The 21,723-nt window shown below is 37.8% G+C and overlaps 1 protein-coding gene across 1 annotated transcript in view; it reads left to right on the top strand.

Annotated features, from left to right (window-relative positions):
- HECA (hdc homolog, cell cycle regulator) overlaps positions 1-21,130 on the top strand; it is a 58,900-nt gene extending 37,770 nt beyond the window's left edge. Inside the window, exon 4 of the mRNA XM_060190373.1 lies at positions 18,071-21,130. Within this exon, the coding sequence (XP_060046356.1) occupies positions 18,071-18,235 (165 nt within the window). The 3' untranslated portion in view covers positions 18,236-21,130. The remainder of the gene's footprint in view (positions 1-18,070) is intronic.
- The last annotated feature ends 593 nt before the right edge of the window (positions 21,131-21,723 follow it).

Here is a 21,723-nt window from a genome sequence, read left to right as displayed (position 1 = left end):
AAAATAAAAATAAACATGAAAAGTAATCTGCTGGATTCTTACTAGAGGTTGTGTGGATTGTGGAGTGGCTCTTGTACATTTTTTTTACTTAGTTTTTCTGTTTTTTTTTTTTTTAATGTTGACATATGTTAAGTTTCTAGTAGGAAAGTTACTATTTAATAGGAAGAAGAAAGTTTTACTTTCTTGAGCAGATCAGCTTTTCTTTTGGCTGCCTTTCTGCAAGCCAGCGTAGGAACTGCCTGCCTTGAAAAGTGTTTAAGGTTTCCATGAATTACTTGTAATACTTAAAGTACTGCTATGAGGAAACATTTTCATTTTCTTTTTTTTTCCCCCTTTTGTTGCCCTTGTTGTTGTAGCCTTGTTGTGGTTATTATTGTTGTCGTTCGTTGTTGGATAGGACAGAGAGAAATCGAGAGAGGAGGGGAAGACAGAGGGAAAGAGAAAGATAGACACCTACAGACATGCTTCACCGCCTGTGAAGCAACTCGTTTGCAGGTGGGGAGCCGGGGGATTGAACCAGGATCCTTACTCCAGTCCTTGTGCTTTGCGCTATGTGCACTTAACCCGCTGCACTACCACCTGACCCCCACATTTTCATTTTCTTTTCTTTTTTCTTTCTTTCTTTTAAATTTTTTATTTAAGAAAGGATTAATGAACAAAAGCATAGGTAGGAGAGGTACAACTCCACACAATTCCCACCACCCAATCTCCATAACCCACCCCCTACCATGATATCTTTCCCATTCTCTAGCCCTCTGGGAGCATGGACCCAGGGTCGTTGAGGGTTGCAGAAGATAGAAGGTCTGGCTTCTGTAATTGCTTCCCCGCTGAACATGGGCGTTGACTGGTCGGTCCATACTCCCAGTCTGCCTCTCTCTTTCCCTAGTAAGGTGTGTCTCTGGGGAAGCTGAGCTCCAGGACACATTGGTGGGGTCTTCAATCCAGGGAAACCTGGCCAGCATCCTGGTGGCATCTGGAACCTGGTGATTGAGAAGAGAGTTAACATATGAAGCCAAACAAATTGTTGAGCAATCATGGATCCCAAGCTTGGAATAGTAGAGAGGAAGTGTTAGGGAGGTACTCACTGCAAACTCTAGTGTACTTCTGCTTTCAGGTATATATTTTGCAGTAGTTTATGGATACATGTGAACATAAGCTCTCTCTCACAGAAACTGGTGTATATCCAGGTTATGGGACTTTGTTAGAAAGTGAACTACCTGAGATGAAATTAGAGTGTACTATAAAAGGAAAGGTCTCACCCGAGTAATGAAGCTGAAGAGTTGTCATTCCCCACGTGAAGTCTCTGGACACAGTCTGAGGTGAAGCATGTTGAGGTGGCAATGTTGCTTTGGTTAGGTTGTGATCGGCGGATGCAATATTATTTGATTTGGATTGGGAGACACATACGGGAAAGTGGGCCCTATCCAAGGGTTCCAGGACTGGGGGAAGTAGGGGCTCTATAGTGGAGATGTGAGGTTCCTGCTGTCTTAGGGTTCAAAAAGACAATCGATAGTTAATGTTATCATCACATTATTTGGTAATTGGGTTAACTTTGAAAAGTCCTTTTGTTAGGGTTTGCTGTACAGTACTCAGTATCTTGTATATAGCTGTGCTATTGGATGCTTCTAATCTACTTGGTCTAGGTTTTTGAGAGAGTCCGCATATCAAATACACAGCCTATATATTAAAAAGATTCAGTTTGTGTTTTGAGAAACTTTGAGACATACAATTGATTTTCCCCCTCTCATATTAATTAACTACTGATTTATATGTCTACATTTTACTAGGAGTGTACATAAACACCATTCCCACCACCAAAAGACTGTGACCCATCCCTCCCACCCACTCCCACCCCCCACTGTCCCAGGAAGCTGCATGTCTACCCGTCACCATAGGGTTTTTACTTTGGTGCCCTACTTACAATTTAGTCAGGTCCTGCTTTTAGTATCCCTTTCAGATCTTCTTAGTCAACTTCTGTTGATGAGTGGGATCATCCCATACTCATCTTTATCTTTCTGACTTAGTTCACTTAACATAATTCCTTCTAGCTCTGTCCAAGATGGGTCAGAGAAAGTGGGTTCATTGTTCTTGATAGCTGCATAGTATTCCATTGTGTATATGTACCACAGCTTTCTCAGCCACTCATCTGTTGTTGGGCACCTGGGTTGCTTCCAGGTTTTAGCTATTATGAATTGTGCTGCTATGAACATAGGAGTACACACCTCTTTTTGGTTGGGTGTTATGGAGTACTTGGGGTATAACCCCAGGAGAGGAATTACTGGATCATATGGAAGGTCCATGTCTAGCCTTCTGAGAGTTTTCCAGACTCCTCTCCACAGAGGCTGGACCAATTTACATTCCCACCAGCAGTGTAAAAGGGTTCCTCTGTCCCCACCTCCTCTCCAGTATTTGTTGCTGCTGTCCTTTTTGATGTATGCCATTCTTACAGGAGTGAGGTGGTGTCTTAGTGTTGTCTTAATTTGCATTTCTCTGACAATCAGTGACCTAGAGCAGTTTTTCATATGTTTGTTAGCCTTTTGGATCTCTTCTGAGGGGAATGTTTTGTTCATATCTTCTGCCCATTTTTGGATGGGGTCATTTGCTTTTTTGGTGCTAAGTTTGCTGAGCTCTTTATATATTTTGGTGATTAGTTTCTTATCTGATGTCTGGGCTGTGAAGATCTTCTCCCATTCTGTGAGGGGTCTCTCTGTTTGTTTAATAGTTTATTTGGATGTGCAGAAGCTTTTCAATTTGATGTAGTCCCATTGGTTTTTTTCTGCTTTAGTCTTCCTTGCAATTGGGTTGATTCATCAAAGATGTCCTTGAGGTTTAGGTGGGAAAGTGTATCACCAATGTTTTCCTCTAGGTATTTGATAGTTTCTGGCCTGACATCTAGGTCTTTGATCCATTTGGAGTTGATTTTTGTTTCTGGTGAGATAAAGTGGTTCAATTTCATTCTTCTGCATGTTACAACCCAGTTTTCCCAGCACCATTTATTGAAGAGAGCCTCCTTTTTCCATTTAATCCTTTGGGCCCCCTTATCAAAGATTAGATGCCCATAGGTGTTGGGATTTACTTCTGGGCTTTCAATTCTGTTCCACTGATCTGTGTGCCTATTTTTGTTCCAGTACCATGCTGTTTTGATGATGATGACTTTATAATATACTTTAAGGTCTGGGAGTGTGATACCTCCATTTCTGTTTCTTTTCCTCAAGATGGTTTTGCCAATTCTAGGTGTTTTCAGATTCCAGATAAATGATTATAGTGTTTGTTCTATTCTCTTAAAGAAGCTTGGTGGAACTTTGATGGGTATTGCATTAAATTTGTATATGGCTCTGGGGAGAATATTCATTTTGATGATATTTATTCTTCCAATCCATGAGCATGGGATATCTTTCCATTTCTTGGTATCAGTTTCTATCTCCTTGAGTAGCAACTCATAGTTTTCAGCATACAAGTCTTTCACTTCTTTGGTAAACTTTATTCCTAGGTATTTGATTGATTTTGCTGAAATAGTAAATGGGAGTGATTTCTGGATGTCTTCTTCTTCAGATTTAGTGTTTGCATAAAGAAATGCCACTGATTTTTGTACATTGATTTTGTAGCCTGATACCTTGCTATATTGCCTAATAACTTCCAGTAATTTTCTGTTGGATTCTTTAGGTTTTTCTGTGTATACTATCATATCATCTGCAAATAGTGAGAGCTTGACTTCTTCCCTTCCAATCTGTATTCCTTTGATTTCTTTCACTTGCCTGATTGCTATGGCAAGAACTTCCAATACTATTTTGAAGAGTAACTGTGACAGTGGACAGCCCTGTCTAGTCCCTGATCTGAGGGGGAATGCTTTCAGCTTCTGTCCATTGAGTATGATGTTGGCTGTAGGTTTGCTATATATAGACTCCACTATCTTGAGGAATTTCCCATCTATTCCCATTTTTTGTAGAGTTTTGAGCATGAATGGGTATTGTATTTTGTCAAAGGCTTCTCTGCATCTATTGAGATAATCATGTGGTTTTTGGCTTTGCTTTTATTGATGTGGTGAATGACATTGATTGACTTACGGATGTTGAACCAGCCTTGCATTCCTGGGATGAATCCCACTTTTCATGATGAACAATCTTTTTGATGTGTTGCTGTATCCGGTTGGCCAAGATCTTGTTTAATATTTTGGCATCTATGTTCATCAGAGATATTGGTCTGTAGTTTTCCTTTTTTGTTCTGTCCCTATCAGCTTTTGGTATCAGGGTGATGTTGGCTTCATAGAAGGTGGAAGGGAGTATTCCTGTTTCTTCAATCTTATGGAATAGCTTCAGAAGTATGAGTATTAACTGTTTCCTGAAAGTCTTGTAGAATTCGTTTGTGAAGCCATCTGGTCCAGGACGTTTGTTGTTGGGGAGATTTTTAATAACGGTTTCAATTTCTTTGTCTGTGATTGGTGCATTTAGATTTTGTAGTTCTTCTTGGTTCAGTTTTGGAAGTGCATAGGTTTCTAGGAATTGTTCCATTTCTTCCCGATTCTCTAGCTTCGTGGCATATAGTTCTTTATAGAAATTTCGCAGGATTCTCTGGATTTCTGTGGTGTCAGTTGTGATATCTCCTGCATCGTTTACAATTCTATTAATTTGAGTCTTCTCTCTTTTTTGTTTGGTGAGTCTGGTTAGGGGTTTGTCAATTTTGTTTAATCTTTCAGAGAACTAACATTTGGCTTCATTGATCTTTTGTATGGTTCTTTTATTTTCGATGTTGTTTATTTCTGCCCGAACTTTAGTGATTTCTGTCCTTCTGGTTGCTTTAGGGTTCCTTTGTTCCTCTTCCTCTAAGTCCTTGAGGTGTGCAATAAGGTCGTTCATTTGAGCTTCTTCTGGGTGTTTCATATGTGATTGTATGGCTATAAGTTTCCCTCTCAGTACTGCTTTAGCTGTGTCCCAAATATTTTGATAGGTTGTGTCTTCATTTTCATTAGTTTCCAGGAACATTTGAATTTCCTGCTTGAGTGAGTCTCTGACCCAGTGGTTCTTAAGGAGCATGTTGTTTAGTTTCCAAATTCTGTGTCTTTTAATAATTTTCCGTTTGTTGTTAAATGTTAGTTTTACTCCACTCTGGTCTGAGAAGATACTTGGGATGATTTCAATGCTCTTGAATTTATTGATGCTGTCTTTGTGGCCTAACATGTGGTCTATCCTCGAGTATGTGTTATGTGGATTTGAAAAGAAGGTGTATTCCAGTTTTTTTGGGGTGGAGGAGTGTGAAAATGTCCAAGAGGTCTAGTCTGTCGATCTCTTCATTCAATTCTCTTGTATCTCTATTGGTTCTCTGCTTTGTTGATCTGTCTAAGTGTGAGAGTGGGGTATTGAAGTCTCCCACTATTATTGTATTACTATTGATGTATTTTTGAAATTCTTTCAGTAGATGCTTAATGTATTTAGATGGTCCCTCATTGGTGCATAGATGTTAATAATTGTTAAGTCTTCTTGGCTGATTGATCCTCTAATCATTACGTAATGTCCTTGCCTATCTTTTATTACTTTATTTAATTTAAAATCTGTCATGTCTGAGATGAGAATGGCTGTTCCTGCCCTTTTTTGTGGTGCGTTAGCCTGTATGATAGTTTTCCATGCTTTCACTTTAAGTCTGTGTTTACCTTGTTGTGACAGATGGGATTCTTGCAAGCAGCATATGGTTGGGTATGTTTTCTGATCCATCTCCCCACCCTGTGCGTTTTGATGGGTGAGTTAAGCCATTGAAATTTATTGATATTATGGATTTAATGTATTGTAGTGCCATTGTTCTAAAAAAAATGGTTTGCTCTGATATATTGCAAGTATTATAGTGATGTTCTTGTTTATAAGAGGTCTTTTAGTACCTCTTTCAGGGCCGGCTTGGTGATGGTTGCCTCCTTTAACTGTTGTTTGTCTAAGAAGGTTTTGATCCCTCCATCTAATTTGAATGAAAGTCTAGCAGGATATATCATACTTGGTTGAAACCCTTTTTCGTTCAGGGCTCGATAGATATCTTGCCACTCCCTCTTGGCTTTTAGAGTTTGAGTGGAGAAGTCTGCAGAGAATCTTATGGGTTTTCCCTTGTATGTGACTTTTTGTTTCTCTCTTGCAGCCTTTAGGGTCTTTTCTTTATCCTTACTTCTTCTCATTGTGACTATGATGTGTCTTGGTGTCTTCAGGTCTGGGTTAATTCTGTTTGGTACTCTCTGGGCCTCTTGAATCCTGATGTCCTTTCTGTTATTCAGGTCTGGGAAGTTTTCTTCTATTATTTCCTCTAGAATGTTTCCTTCCCCTTCCTCTCTTTCTTCCTCTGGCAGGCCAATTATACGAATGTTACTTCTTTTGAGATCATCCCGTATGTCTCTATTGTTGTTTTCAGTGTCTCTCAATCTCTTTTTCAGCTCTTTCACCTCTTTCTTTGTTTTCTCTAACTCATCCTCTGTCTGACTAATTCTGTTTTCTGCTTCTGTTAGTCTGCTTTCCCTTGCCTCAGCTTCTTTCTTCATTACAGCTATTTCAGCTTTCAGTTCTCTAATTGCCTCAAGATAATTAGTATTTTCCTTGAGGGTCTCAACTTTTGTTTCCCTAATACTGCCATTCCTTTCCTCCAATGTTGTTTTCATTTTTGTGATTAATAAGTTTATTATTGCTTGCATACTTTTCTTATCTATGGTTACTTCCGGCTGATTTGTAGTTTCTTCTGGGCTCTTGTCTTCATTCATTGGAGTAGCAGTTTTATTTGTTTTTGATCTACCCATTTTTTTTTATTTATGTGTTTCTTTTTTTTAATGCTCTTTTGTTCCTCAGTTGTGTCTTGAGTACAAGTAACACTGTACTAAATACCTTTATGACAATTGCACTCACCAACCTCCGGAATTACAGTAGCAACTGAAGTAAGTATTGAAGTAGTTTAATTGTTACCAGTTAGCCAAACAATTTCTCCAGTCTGTGAAAAAATAGTAACCAAATCCCAGTGAAGAAAGAGAAAAGAAAGAGAGGATAGCAAGAATAGACAGTTATGAAAATCTACTATCTACTGTATATTCTAGGGGTAACAAGAGGGGAAAGGGAACTAGAGCAGAGATACACACATAGAGACTCCACTCTGAGTCAGATTTCTTCCCCAAAATAATTCACAAATTTAGAAAGGCAAAGAAGAAGGAAGAAGTGTATGACAAGATTAATAAAAAAAAGAGAGAGACAAGAGAGAGAAAAGGGAGAAGATAAGAAAAAGAGTTGTAATTAAAGAGCAGTGCAAGGAACTTCCCAAATGTGTATCAGTGAATTCAAAAAAGCACCCTGTTTGGTGGTGTGGGGTATCCTGCTAGGAGCTGGTCCCCAGGGACTGCTTATGGGTGGGGGGAAGGAGGTATGCTTTAAAATTAAAAGGAAGAAAAAAGAATTTTTTCCCCTACTCTAATTCTTAACCCAAATTAAGTTATAGTCACCTCCTTGGTGCAACCGCTAGGACCCCTTATTGGCTGGCCTGCTAAAGGCAGAAAATCCTACTGTTTCCAGGAGATGTGTTCGGAGCTCTGCGGCTAGCAGCTTCTCAGTCTGCCATCTTTCTTTCTTTCTTTCATTTTTTTTTTTTGCCACCTGGGTTACTGTTGAGACTCAGTGCCTGCATGACAACTCCACTGTTCCTGATGGCCTTTATTTTTCTTTTGCTAATTAAAAAAAATTTTATTGGATGGGGCAGATAGCATAATGGTTATGCAAAAGACTTTCCTGCCTGAAGCTCTGAAGTTCTGGGTTCATTCCTCTGCACCATTACAAGCCAGAGCTGAGCAGTACTCTGTTAAAGTACCACTAATAGTAATTATATAGTAGTACAGTAATAATAATAATAATATTAATAATAAATAATTTATTAATGGTTTAGTAGATCATAAGATTATAGGCACCGTGTTCACCATCACAGTTCTGTGCTACCATCTTTATTTCTTTCAAACTCAGGTATTTCAATTTTTGACATGCATATAATAGTGAAACCATTCAGTAGTTGTCTTTCAGAGAAATTCAGGCCATTTGGTAACAGGTATAAACTATAGCAATGAGTGTTTGAACCCAAAGAATTAAAAGATAAAACTTTACTTCTGCCCCCCATATCCACATTTTATTTTTAAAAAGAGAGCTAGGGGGTGGGAGTTAGCATAATTTTTATGCAAAAGACTTTACTATATGAAGCTGTTAGGATTTCAGGTGGTCTCAGACACCACAATAAGCCAGAGCAGAAAAATGCTACTGTTAAAAGATGAAAAACAAATATGAACTCAGTGGCTTTTATGTATAACATATCACTGAGCTGTCTAATGAACCCAATATCATCATCTTTTTTTTTTTAATTTAGTAAAATGGGAAGAGACAATAGAGATGCCACAGCAGTCCTTCACCATCCATTGAGCTACCCTGATGCTTTCCATGGTGTTTCCTTTCAGTGTCAGGGCCCAAACCTAGAGCTCAAACATGAAGCAAAGGCTTTGCTAGGTAAGCTGTCCTCCCTTCCTCCCCACCAGGAAAAACATCATTAAAATGTAAATAATGCAAAAGTTGAGTACATAACATTTAGTAAAGATATACTATGTATTTTTTTTAAAAGGCATCAATCTCCAGTATGTGAATAAACTAGAAAAAAGTTGCTGCAATGTGGGTGAAATATAATATAAAATATTGCAAAATAAATTTATCTCATGTAAGAATAAACATGCAGATAAAATATGCATTCTAAAGGAAGAGATAGGCTGATAAATCAAGGTGGTTTTTAGTCAAAAGGAAAGGATTAATAGACACTGGTACTGGTAGAATACTGTAGAGGAATACAAAAAGGTTGGAGGAGATAACACAATGATTATGCAAAAGTTTCTCTGAAATCCATTATTCAGTCCCCTGCACTACCATAAATGAGAGCTGACTAGTGCTTTGGTTAAAAGAAGAAAAAAAAACCCAAAAAAGCAGAAGCAACAACAAAAAGAAATAAACACTAAATTAATGAAACTCAAAGGGTTGGGTGGTGGTGTACCTGGTTGAGCACACATTTTACAATGTGCAAGGACCTGGGTTCAAGTTCCTGGTCCCCAGCTGCAGGGGGAAAGCTTCACAAATAGTGAAGCAGTGTTGCAGGTATCTCTCTGTCTCTCTTTCTATCTTATCCTTCCCTCTTGATTTCTGGATGTCACTATCCAATAAATAAAAGTAAAAAAAATATAAGGACGATAATAAAATTTTTTAAAGTTTTAAAAAAGGAACTCAAGATATTATATATAATATAAGAAGGATGAGAAAAGGGGGAAATAGGTGTAGGAAAAATTAAAATGTACTAGTGAGAAAGTGGCATGGTATTAAAAGCACTGTAGGCATTTAAGTGTTATATATAAAAGTGTATATGTAATTATTTTTATTTTTTAATATTTATTGGCTAGAAACAGAGGAATCGATATGGAAGACGAAGATAGGGAGAGAGAGATATCTGCAGCACTGTTTTACCCCTTGTGAGTCTTCATCCCGTCTGGTCTGATTCCTGCTTAAACCTGATTCTTTGTTTACTCTACCAGGTGCACCACTGCCTAGCCCCATAAGAAGGTCTTTTTAAAAAACTGTTCTGGGGCTGAGTGGTGGTACACCTGATTGAGTTCACATATTACAGTGTGCAAAGAACCTGGTTCGAGCCCCCAGTTGTCACCTGCAAAGGGAAAGCTTTGTGTCTGGTGAAGCAGTGCTGCTGGTGTCTCTCTGTCTATCATCCTCTCTATATTTCCCTTCCCTCTCAATTTCTGATTATCTCTATTCCAATAAATAAAGATATTAAAAAATTAAAAACTGTACTTGTACAGTATTCTTTACTTGAGTAGCAATTGTCCATTTCTTCATCTTTCACACTTTAAAGTTTCATATTTTTATGACTTGTGGTTATGGGATTGTTTTATGCTGTATCATTTTATTCAGAGTTAATTCTAGTTTTCTTCCCTGTGATACTACTCTTAGTAAATAGTAACTCTTACAATGCAGGTCTGCTAATTGCAAACTTTTAGTTTTTGTATATTTGGAACTGTTTAGATTACTCCTTCATATTTGAATGATAGTCTTATAGGGTAAAATATACTTGGTTGGCAGTTAATTTCCTCTTAACACCTTGAATATGTCACTCTGCTCTCTCCAGAAGTCCATGACTACTGTAGAAAACTTTGATGAGATTCTGACAATGCTGCATTTATATAACACCCTTTTTTCTTTCCCTAGGTGCTTGAACAATTTTTTCTTTTGTCCTTGACTTTTGATAATTTCATAATGTTGTTTCTTGTTGCAGCTCTATTTGGGTTTAGGTATTTTGGAGTTCTCTCTGCTTAACATCTACATCTTGACTGTACCCCAGATTAAAAAGAAAGAAAGAAAGAAAGACTTCACTATTTTTTTAAATTTTTTTATTTAAGAAAGGATAAATTAACAAAACCATAGGGTAGGAGGGGTACAACTCCACACAATTCCCACCACCCAATCTCTCATGTATCCCACCCCCTTCCCTGATAGCTTTCCCATTCTCTATCCCTCTGGGAGCATGGACTCAGGGTCATTGTGGGTTGCAGAAGGTAGAAGGTCTGGCTTCTGTAATTGCTTCCCCGCTGAACATGGGTGTTGACTGGTCAGTCCATACTCCCAGTCTGCCTCTCTCTTTCCCTAGTAGGGTGGGTCTCTGGGGAAGCGGAGCTCCAGGATACATTGGTGGGGTCTTCAGGGAAGCCTGGCCGGCATCCTGATGGCATCTGGAACCTGGTGGCTGAAAAAAGAGTTAACGTACAAAGCCAAACATATTGTTGAGCAATCATGGACCCAAAGCTTGGAATAGTGGAGAGGAAGTGTTAGGGGGTACTCACTGCAAATTCTAGTGTACTTCTGCTTTCAGGTATATATTTTGCAGTAGTTTATGGATACGTGTGAACATATGCTCTCTCTCACCAAAACTAGTGTGTATCTAGGTTTTGGGACTTTGTTAGAAAGTGAACCACCTGGTATGGAATTAGAGAGTACTATGAAAGGAAAGGTCTCATCCGAGTAATGAAGCTGAAGGGTAGTCATTCCCCACGTGAAGTCTCTGGACACAGTCTGAGGTGAAGCATGTTGAGGTAGCAATCCTTGTGTTGATTAGGTTGCGATTGGCAGATGCAATATTATTTGATACGGATTGGGAGAGGCATATGGGAAAGTGGGCCCTATCCAAAGTTTCCAGGACTGGGGGAAGTAGAGGCTCTATAGTGGAGATGTGAGGTTCCTACTGTCTTAGGGTTCAAAAAGACAATGGATAGTTAATGTCATCATCACATTATTTGGTAATTGGTTTAACTGAAAAGTCATTTTGTTAGGGTTTGCTGTACAGTACTCAGTATCTTGTATATAGCTGTGCTATTGGTTGCTTCTAATCTACTTGGTCTAGGCTTTTGAGAGAGTCCGCATATCAAATACACAGCCTATATATTAAAAAGACTCAGTCTGTGTTTTAAAAACGTTGAGACATACAATTAAGTTTCCCCCTCTCATATTAGTTAACTAGTGATTTATATGACTACACTTTACTAGGAGTGTACATAAACACCATTCCCACCACTAAAAGACTGAGACCCATCCCTCCCACCCACTCCCACCCCCCACTGTCCCAGGAAGCTGCATGTCTACCCGTCACCATAGGGTTTTTACTTTGGTGCCCTACTTACAATTTGGTCAGGTCCTGCTTTTAGTTTCCCTTTCAGATCTTCTTAGTCAACTTCTGTTGATGAGTGGGATCATCCCATACTCATCTTTATGTTTGTGACTTAGCTCACTTAACATTCCTTCTAGCTCTGTCCAAGATGGGTCAGAGAAGGTGGGTTCATTGTTCTTGATAGCTGCGTAGTATTCCATTGTGTATATACACCACAGCTTTCTCAGCCACTCAACTGTTGTTGGGCACCTGGGTTGCTTCCAGGTTTTAGCTATTATGAATTGTGCTGCTATGAACATAGGAGTACACACCTCTTTTTGGTTGGGTGTTATGGAGTCCTTGGGGTATAACCCCAGGAGAGGAATTACTGGATCATATGGAAGGTCCATGTCTAGCCTTCTGAGAGTTTTCCAGACTCCTCTCCACAGAGGCTGGACCAATTTAAATTCCCACCAGCAATGCAAAAGGGTTCCTTTGTCCCCACATCCTCTCCAGCATTTGTTGCTGCTGTCCTTTTTGATATATGCCATTCTTACAGGAGTGAGGTGGTATCTTAGTGTTGTCTTAATTTGCATTTCTGTGACAATCAGTGACCTAGAGCAGTTTTTCATATGTTTGTTAGCCTTTTGGATCTCTTCTGAGGGGAATGTTTTGTTCATATCTTCTGCCCATTTTTGGATGGGGTCATTTGCTTTTTTGGTGCTAAGTTTGCTGAACTCTTTATATATTTTGGTGATTAGTTTCTTGTCTGATGTCTGGCATGTGAAGATCTTCTCCCATTCTGTGAGGGGTCTCTTTGTGTGATAGTTTCAATTTGATGTAGTCCCATTGATTTGTTTCTGCTTTAGTCTTCCTTGCAATTGGGATTGATTCATCAAAGATGTCCTTGAGGTGTAGGTGGGAAACTGTTTTACCAATGTTTTCTTCTAAGTATTTGATTGTTTCTTGCCTGACATCCAGGTCTTTGATCCATTTGGAGTTGATTTTTGTTTCTGGTGAGATAAAGTGGTTCAATTTCATTCTTCTGCATGTTACAACCCAGTTTTCCTAGCACCATTTATTGAAGAGAGCCTCCTTTTTCCATTTAATCCTTTGGGCCCCCTTATCAAATATTAGATGCCCATATGTGTGGGGCTTTATTTCTGGGCTTTCAATTCTGTTTCACTGGTCTCTGTGCCTATTTTTGTTCCAGTGCCATGCTGTTTTGATGATGATGGCTTTATAATATACTTTAAGGTCTGGGAGTGTGATGCCTCCATTTCTGTTTCTTTTCCTCAAGATGGTTTTGGCAATTCTAGGTGTTTTCAGGTTCTAGATAAATGATTGTAGTGTTTATTCTATACTCTTAAAGAAGCTTGGTGGAACTTTGATGGGTATTGCATTAAATTTGTATATGGCTCTGGGGAGAATATTCATTTTGATGATATTTATTCTTCCAATCCATGAGCATGGGATATCTTTCCATTTCTTGGTATCTGTTTCTATTTCCTTAAAGAGTGACTCATACTTTTCAGTATACAAGTCTTTCACTTCTTTGGTCAGCTTTACTCCTAGGTATTTTATTGATTTTGTTGCAACAGTGAATGGGAGTGATTTCTGGATGTCTTCTTCTTCAGATTTAGTGTTTGCATAAAGAAATGCCACTGATTTTTGTACATTGATTTTGTAGCCTTGATACCTTGCTATATTGCCTAATAACTTCCAGTAGTTTTCTACTGGGTTCTTTAGGTTTTTCTATGTATACTATCATGTAATCTGCAAGTAGTGAGACTTTGACTTCTTCCCTTCCAATCTGTATTCCTTTGATTTCTTTCACTTGCCTGATTGCTATGGCAAGATCTTCTAATACTATGTTGAAGAGTAATGGTGACAGTGGACAGCCCTGTCTAGTCCCTGATCTGAGGGGGAATGCTTTCAGCTTCTGTCCATTGAGTATGATGTTGGCTGTAGGTTTGCTATATATAGATTCCACTATCTTGAGGAATTTCCCATCTATTCCCATTTTTTGTAGAGTTTTGAGCATGAATGGGTGTTGGATCTTGTCAAAGGCTTTCTCTGCATCTATTGAGATAATCATGTGGTTTTTGGCTTTGCTTTTATTCATGTGGTGAATGACTTTGATTGACTTACAGATGTTGAACCAGCCTTGCACTCCTGAGATGAATCCCACTTGGTCGTGATGAATAATCTTTTTGATATGCTGCTGTATCTGGATGGCCAAGATCTTGTTTAATATTTTGGCATCTATGTTCATCAGCGATATTGGTCTGTAGTTTTCTTTTTTTGTTCTGTGCCTATCAGCTTTTGGTATCAGGGTGATGTTGGCTTCATAGACGGTGGAAGGGAGTATTCCTTTTTCTTCAGTCTTATGGAAAAGCTTAAGAAGTATGTAGCTTAAGAAAAAAAAAAAAAGCTTAAGAAGTAATAACTGTTTCCTGAACGTTTTGTAGAATTTGTTTGTGAAGCCATCTGGTCCAGGACTTTGTTCTTGGGGAGATTCTTAATAACGGTTTTAATTTCTTTGTCTGTGATTGGTGCATTTAGATTTTGTAGTTCTTCTTGGTTCAGTTTTGGAAGGGTATATGTTTCTACGTATTGTTCCATTTCTTCCAGATTCTCTAGCTTGGTGGCGTATAGTTCTTCATAGAAGTTTCATATGGTTCTCTGGATTTCTGTGGTGTCAGTTGTGACATCTCCTCAATCGTTTACAACTCTATTTATTTATTTATTATTATAAATTATTTAACAATTTATTTATTTATATATATAGATTATATATATAGATTTATTTATTTATTATTATTTAATTAGCTATGCGGGGGAGGGAGGGTAGCTGCCTGAGCAGATGCAGCTGGTTGGCTACTTAGAAAGAAAAAAGGCCAAAGGTTTCAGAAGGGAATAGACTTAGAATGAATGATACCCCCTGGTGGGACAGGAATCTTGGTAAAGAAAGAAGCTCAGCAGGGGAGCCTGGTAGGACCTGGTACCCAGGGACTGGTTATGGGGGGGGAGGGAATGCGCTTTGGGATTAATAATTTAAAAGAAAATTTTTTTTTCCTTTTCTTTTTGCTCTATTTTTTAACCCAAGTTAAGTTATAGTCAGCTCCTTGGTGTCACTGCTAGGACCCCTTATTGACTGGCCTACTAAAGGCTGAAAATCCTACCGTTTCCCATTGATGTGGTCGGAGCTCAAGCCACTAACAGCTTCTCAGTCCGCCATCTTCCGGGAACCCCCCAAACTTCACTATTTCTTTGAATATATTGTCTGCTCCCTTCTTTCTTCTCCTTCTGACACTCTAATAACTCTGGTATTTGCTTTTCTAATATTGTCTTTAATCTCTTGAGGAACTACTTTATTTTTTCCAAAACTTTTTTTTTTTCCTACTTATACTTTGAAGTCCAAAAGTACAATCATTTTGTCTCGTTTTCCTGGTATTTTTTCTTATATATAGGTAAACTCACTGTTTAATACCTGAATGCATTCAAAGTATCTTTCACCTCTGCTTTAATGTAACCCATTTTCGTATCAGGTGAATTTTTGAGATCATGAATTTGCTTTTACTTTTCATTTTTGCCTCCAGGGTTATCACTGGGGCTCAGTGCCTTCACTACAAATCCACTGCTCCTGGTTGCTATATATATTTTTGCAATTTTATTGGATGGGACAGAGAAAAATTGAGAGTGGAGAGAAACAGGGCTAGATAACAGAATGATAGACAGCTGAAGACTTGCTTCACCACTTGTGAAGTGACCCCCCCCCACACACACACAGGTGGCGAGCTGGAGGCTCAAACCAGGATTCTTGCGCGGGTCTTTGTGCTTTGTATTATGTGCATTTAACACAATGTGCCATTGCCTAACCCCTGAGATTATGGACTTTTTATTAATCCATTTTTATATATTCAGTTGAAAGCTTTCTATTCAAATTTCCTGACAATGTATTTCCTAAATTCTTTCTCTGATAACTCTCCTGAATCTGGCTGACATGTTGACATTCTCTAACTGGCACTTACCTAATTTTGACCATCTATTTTCTCTTGTTGGTCAGCAGGTCAGTTCTGCTTTGTTCCTGAATTGTTGGGGGAGGAGAAGAGTTGTGAAGAAATGTTTTAGGATTATGGCACCTGACATCCTTTAAACAGAGCTGGGGCTCAAACTAGGATTCTTGCTCTTGTATGAATGGAGTCGGGGTGGGATAGTGATAGATGCTAGACTTCCTTCTGCTTTTCCTAGACTGTTTCCTGAAAGTGAGAACTCGGCTATGAGGTTAAGTCTCTTGACCAATCTGTATGGTGATCTGACCTCATTAACTAGGGTCTCTATGGCATCTGGGACACTTAAATTGTTTGGCTTTCCTATTGCCATAGGGAAAGCATGTTTGCTTCCATGGTTCCCCTGGATGTTCCCCCACCCTCCCCAGAGTTCACGCAAGACACTATGGCTTCTATAACTCTAAACAGGAGTTCCAAACTTGTTTTTAAAAATCTATTCTTGGGCCCTTTATAATCCACCACTTGGGTTTAAAAGCAGTTGCAGATATAGCACTCACTTGCAAAATAGCACTATATTACTATATTTCTGATTATGTTTTTCTCCCTTCCTTCCTGTTCCTATTGTCCATAAACAATCACGAGCCTGTGGATACTGATGGTTGGTTTTTTTTTGTTTGTTTGTTTGTTTGTTTTACCAGAAATCCCACCTGTGCTAATGGACTTTATTGAAATACTATGTTTTAACATTTGTTTACTAAGGGAGAGTCAACTTTCCGAGACTGGGTCACCATAGCTTCACCTTGAAAGACCATCTACTTTATTATTTTTTTCTTAAATAAAAGTGACAGAGGTGAGAGAGAAGAAGGGAGGAAGAGAGAAAGAGAGAGAGAGAGAGAGAGAGAACTAGAGAAATTAAATATGAAGCACTGCCCTACCATGTGTGAATACTTCCTCCTGCAGGTGGGGAAGTGGGGACTTGAACCTGGGTCCTCTCACATGGTAATGTATGTGCTCTGTCTGGTTGTCTGGTGAACCATTACTCAGTCCCAGTCAGACACATTTTCTATTGCTTAAGAAAATATCAGATTTTTCTATCAATCACGAAGAAAAGAAGGATTGATTATTTGTTTGTTTATTTATTTATTTATTTATTTTACCAGAGCACTGCTCAACCCTGGCTTATGGTGATGTGGGGGATTGAACCCGGGACTTTGGAGTCTCAGGCATGACAGTCTCTTTGCATAACCATTATGCTATCTTTTTTTTTAATATTCTTTTTTATTATTTTTATTTATTGGATAGAGACAGCCAGAAATCGAGAGGGAGGAGGAGATAGGAAGAGAGACAGAGAGACACCTGCAGCACAGCTTTACCACTTGCAAAGCTTTTCCCCATGCAGGTGGGGACTGGGGGCTTGAACCCGGGTCCTTGAGCATTGTAATGTGTGTGCTCAACCAGCTGTGCCACCACCTGGGCCCTTACCATTATGCCATCTACCCCCACCCAAGGATGTTTTAACTTAATGAAAATATATTAAATGCACAGAGATACTAGAGACAAAGCAAACTCCTTGACAGTGCCTTATTTCTTTTTTTCTCTTAAAAATATTTATTTATTAATGAGAATGATAGGGGGAGAGAAAGAACCAGACATCACACTTGTACATGTTTCTTAAATACATTTTTTACATAGTTCATGGATGGGAGAGAAATTATCTTCTGCTCTTCAGTGACTAAGACTGACTTAAAATATATATTTTTTGAGAGTAGAGACAGAAAGATTGAGAATTTAGTAGGGTATCACTTTATAATGATATTCATGAATTTTCTTTAAGGTCTAATGTATAGCATCAAGGAAGGAATTCAAAGAACAGGATTCTTCTGTCTCTTTACCCTTCTGTATCAGTGTGCATTTTAGCTGTAGTTCATTCTGGAAAACCACTTACCATAATGCATAATAATATGCTTCAAAATAGGTAATTTTAAAGACCTTTATGATAATTTACCATTGGTGATAGAACATTGTAGCTTATAATAATTTGATTACTTAGAAAATTGAAATTTCTAGAATACAGTCTCTTGTTTGTTATTTCTTGATAATTTGAAGAGACTAGAATATGTTTCCACAAAGGAGAATTTGATAATTCCAGTATAACTTGCATTATGCTAAAAATAATACTGAGAATGTAATCATTTTATGGATGGCGAAATAATGGGCTTATGTGAATATTTTATGTTATTTATTTATTTTAAACTAATTTTCTCCTCAGGAAAACTCTTGATCAGTTTCCCATACCTACCAGTTTTGTATTTTGGTTTGAATGACAGTGTTGTGAGGTACATGGATATTGTGGCTTACCACATATATCTGTATTTCCTTTTTAGGCCCGCTTGAACTGTAAGCACTGTGGGAAGCCCGTGATAGATGTGCGGATTGGGATGCAGTACTTCTCTGAGTACAGCAATGTCCAGCAATGTCCACACTGTGGGAACCTGGACTACCACTTTGTGAAGCCATTTTCCTCCTTCAAAGTTCTTGAAGCTTATTGATGAAAGCTTTGCTTTAGTAATAGCTGTTTTATTGCTAATATTACTTTACTACATATCTTTTATAGAGAAACATTCTGTGACATTAATTTCTTTTCTAATTTACAGGAGTTCCTTTATGTATGTGTGCCACTAAAGTGGGGGCTACCCCCTGCCATCTTTTGATTACTGAGTGCTAGTCTGTGAACCATGACCAAATGGATAAACCAGTGAGTTAGAGATAGCAGTTCACTAACAGGCTCTTTTGCAACTTTTAAAAGTTTGGAGAGGATGAAGTGAATTTAGCAAAGTCATCATGTGGTTGTCATCAAAGAGCATGATAGGAGTTGGGAGGGAACTCTTAATATGCCAGCTATCTCAGCCCCACTTCCAGTCTTCTCTGGCCTTCAGGAAGAACATATGACAAATGAATGTAAATCTGTGCCTGAAGAGCTGATAGTATATTAGTCTATCTTGGTCTAGCATCCTCAGTGATAGATTTTTTGAAAGTGAACATGAGTGCTGTTTCTATCACTGCTGTAATTTAACAGTTTTCATACTAAAAAAAAAAAAAGTACTCAAATTGTAAGACAAATGAAAGCTACTGACAATGAAAATAAATGAATTTGGAAGTGATGCCCACTGATACAAAAGGGAAATGAGACAGAAGAACCCTGTTCTTTGAAGTTATTCACATTAGCCCTTACGGAGAATTCATGAATATCATTACTTGAGTAGCACTGATTTATATAGGCTGCACTTTCAAAAAGCCATTTGATTCTCCTTACAGGTAAATATCATAGCCATAGATCCTAACTGGTTAATTTTAGAGCCAGTCTGTTGTGGTACTTATCTTCCCCTAAATTGCTCCTAGCTAGCCATGTTTTACACATTTAATGCTGAATTTCCAAAATCAGAGATTTGAATTTAGAAAAGAAAGAAAAGAAAAAAACTGTTCCTGAAGAATAATGAGGAAAACAGTCTTGGTATTTCATTTTAGCTGTGATTCATTTTGAGATACAACTGATCATAATGCACAATAATATGCTTGAAAATATATAATTTTAAAGACCTCTATGTAACTTAGCATTGGTGATAACATTTTCATTCTGAATGATTTAACACATGTAATTTGACATTTGATGACCTGAAAAAGTATTTCACAGTGGGAGGAAATGCTCAAACCCTACAAGAAGCATAAAATTATTATTGGTATTATTATTGGTTTGACAGCCTTTAATGCAACTGAAAGAGGCATTATAGGATATATCCTTTGAAAATTTGTCATTAACACAAAATGCTATAGTTGTGAATTAGCTGTTTCCATATTGATTTCTCATGTATACATGTATAAAAACTAATACATTTCTCAGAGTGCCATTTGTGTTTTATTTCTGGATTTAAAATTAATAGTAAGCTATTTGTAGTGCTATTCTTTAATTCACCTAAATTTTATAGAGAAACCTTAATTTGGTGTCCTAAAGCTTGAAGATTACATATAGATCCCATTCAACAAGCTCAACATTCTCAAACTGTAGTGAATCAGATGTTTGGTGGACTGTTTTCTCCTCCTTTCGTTTCTTCTTCCCTATGTAAGTATGGTGTGGTTTTACTATAATTTGATAGACTGCTTTGCCCCTTTATTTTAGATGTTAAAGTTAGGATTCTTTGAATGTGGCAGTTATGTAAAAGGAGAGACATAGATATTATATCTGAGACTATCTTTTGCCTTAAAGCCATTACATTCTTGTCTATAAGGACATTTTGACTGATTTGAAAATAAAGTACCCAACAGTGTGAAGGATTAAGTCTTATTTTAAAATATGCTATCTTTAATACATAATTCTTCAAAGTACTTTGAGTAGTTACATGGGAATTTGGGTATATCAGAAATTATGTTGGGTTTTGCTGTGGTTTGGAAAGTAGAGGATATCAATTACACAAAAAATCCATTTTCTGTGTTTTTGATGGAGAATATTCAATAACATGAACCATTCACAAGTAACTAGTAATTTCAAACTGATTCTTCATTAACCTTAACTTTTCCCACTTAACCTAAGTAATACCTTGCATGGGGACTTTATTTATTTATTTATTTATTTGCTTTTGTTTGGAGAAAAAAGAAAAAAGAAAAGAAAAAGACTTTCTGATTTGACCTCATCAGTTTTTTCCTTCAGACCTCAGTTCTCTTAATGGTCCATCAAAATCAGTCATTAATTTTTACCTTAAATGAGATCTTAGTCATGAAATTGGAGAGTGGAATGAATAATTAAGAACTTGCCAGAAGTTTCAGGTTTTGGAAAAGAAACTCATTTTACAGTAAAATGTTTTTCATATCTGTTCAGGGGGAAATCAACTCATCAGGAAAGAATATCACTTATTGTTTAAACATTAAAGTTAATATACTGATATGTATAAATTAGTAGAACAACAGAGCTACTTGCTATGGTTGCTCATTCTTTCCTATAAGTCTAATGATTAATATAGTCTGTTTTCCTATGCCCAGCTCAGTAATTCAGATTTGCTTTTCTTTCAGTCTCATAGTAGCAGCTGCATAATTGTAGTTGGAAGTTGGGGAGGAAGTGAGAAGAAAGTACTCTTGTTCAGTGTTTTGATTTCTATAATAGGATGCTGACTCAACCCAGCTCATCTCTGTGTCCTATTGACTATATTATTACTATTCAGGCATAAGGAAATGTAATGGATGGGCACCATTAAAACTAGATTAAAATATATTCTTGTCAGTAAGAATTTCTCATCATTGATGTCTTGCTTTGCACTTTTGTTGAGGGAAGATGGTGTAAATAGTCAAAGAATGTTGATAAAATTGAAACATTTGATTATGGAGTTGTGTGTGATGTTAGAAGGTTCCTCTTTGTGAAATGTATGTATTAAGAAGAATAAACTTTCAGAAACTAACACTTTACTCAAAAGTGAATCATTTTGTTGTTTGAATTCAGTGTTTAAAATTGGGGATTATTTAATCAAAAGAAATAAAGGGGAGTGGAAGCACTCATCTGGTAGAGTTCACACTTGACCATCCAGGAGGACCCAGGTTTGAGACCCTGGTCATCACATGGGAGCAACATACAGAGAGGGAAATTTATTCTCTCTTTTTCTCCTTCTTTCTTCTCCCTCTCCCCCTTCCTTCCCTCCCTCATGTTTCTCAAGCTCTATCTAAAAATAGGAGTCCACCATCATGCAAGTGCCAAGCCCCCCCCCAAGAAAAAATAATAAAAACTTTCAAAGGTTCTGATAAGTGTTCTAACAGCAGTTTCTTCTTTTTTATTGATTTAATAATGATTGAGAAGACCATAGGATAAGATGAGTACAATTCCACACAATTCCCACTACCAGAGTTCCACATCCTATCTCCTCCATTGGAAGCTTCCCTATTATTTATCCCTCTGGGAATGTGGACTCAGAATCATTATGGGGTGCAGGAAGTGGAAGGTGTGGCTACTGTACTTGCTTCTCCTCTGGACATGGGCATTGGCAGGTTGATCCAGACT

The sequence above is a fragment of the Erinaceus europaeus genome, chromosome 4 (genome assembly GCF_950295315.1).
Source record: "Erinaceus europaeus chromosome 4, mEriEur2.1, whole genome shotgun sequence".
Taxonomy (NCBI): domain Eukaryota; kingdom Metazoa; phylum Chordata; class Mammalia; order Eulipotyphla; family Erinaceidae; genus Erinaceus; species Erinaceus europaeus.
The sequence above is the reverse complement of the archived record's forward strand: the minus strand, read 5'-3'. Positions and strand labels throughout refer to the sequence as shown.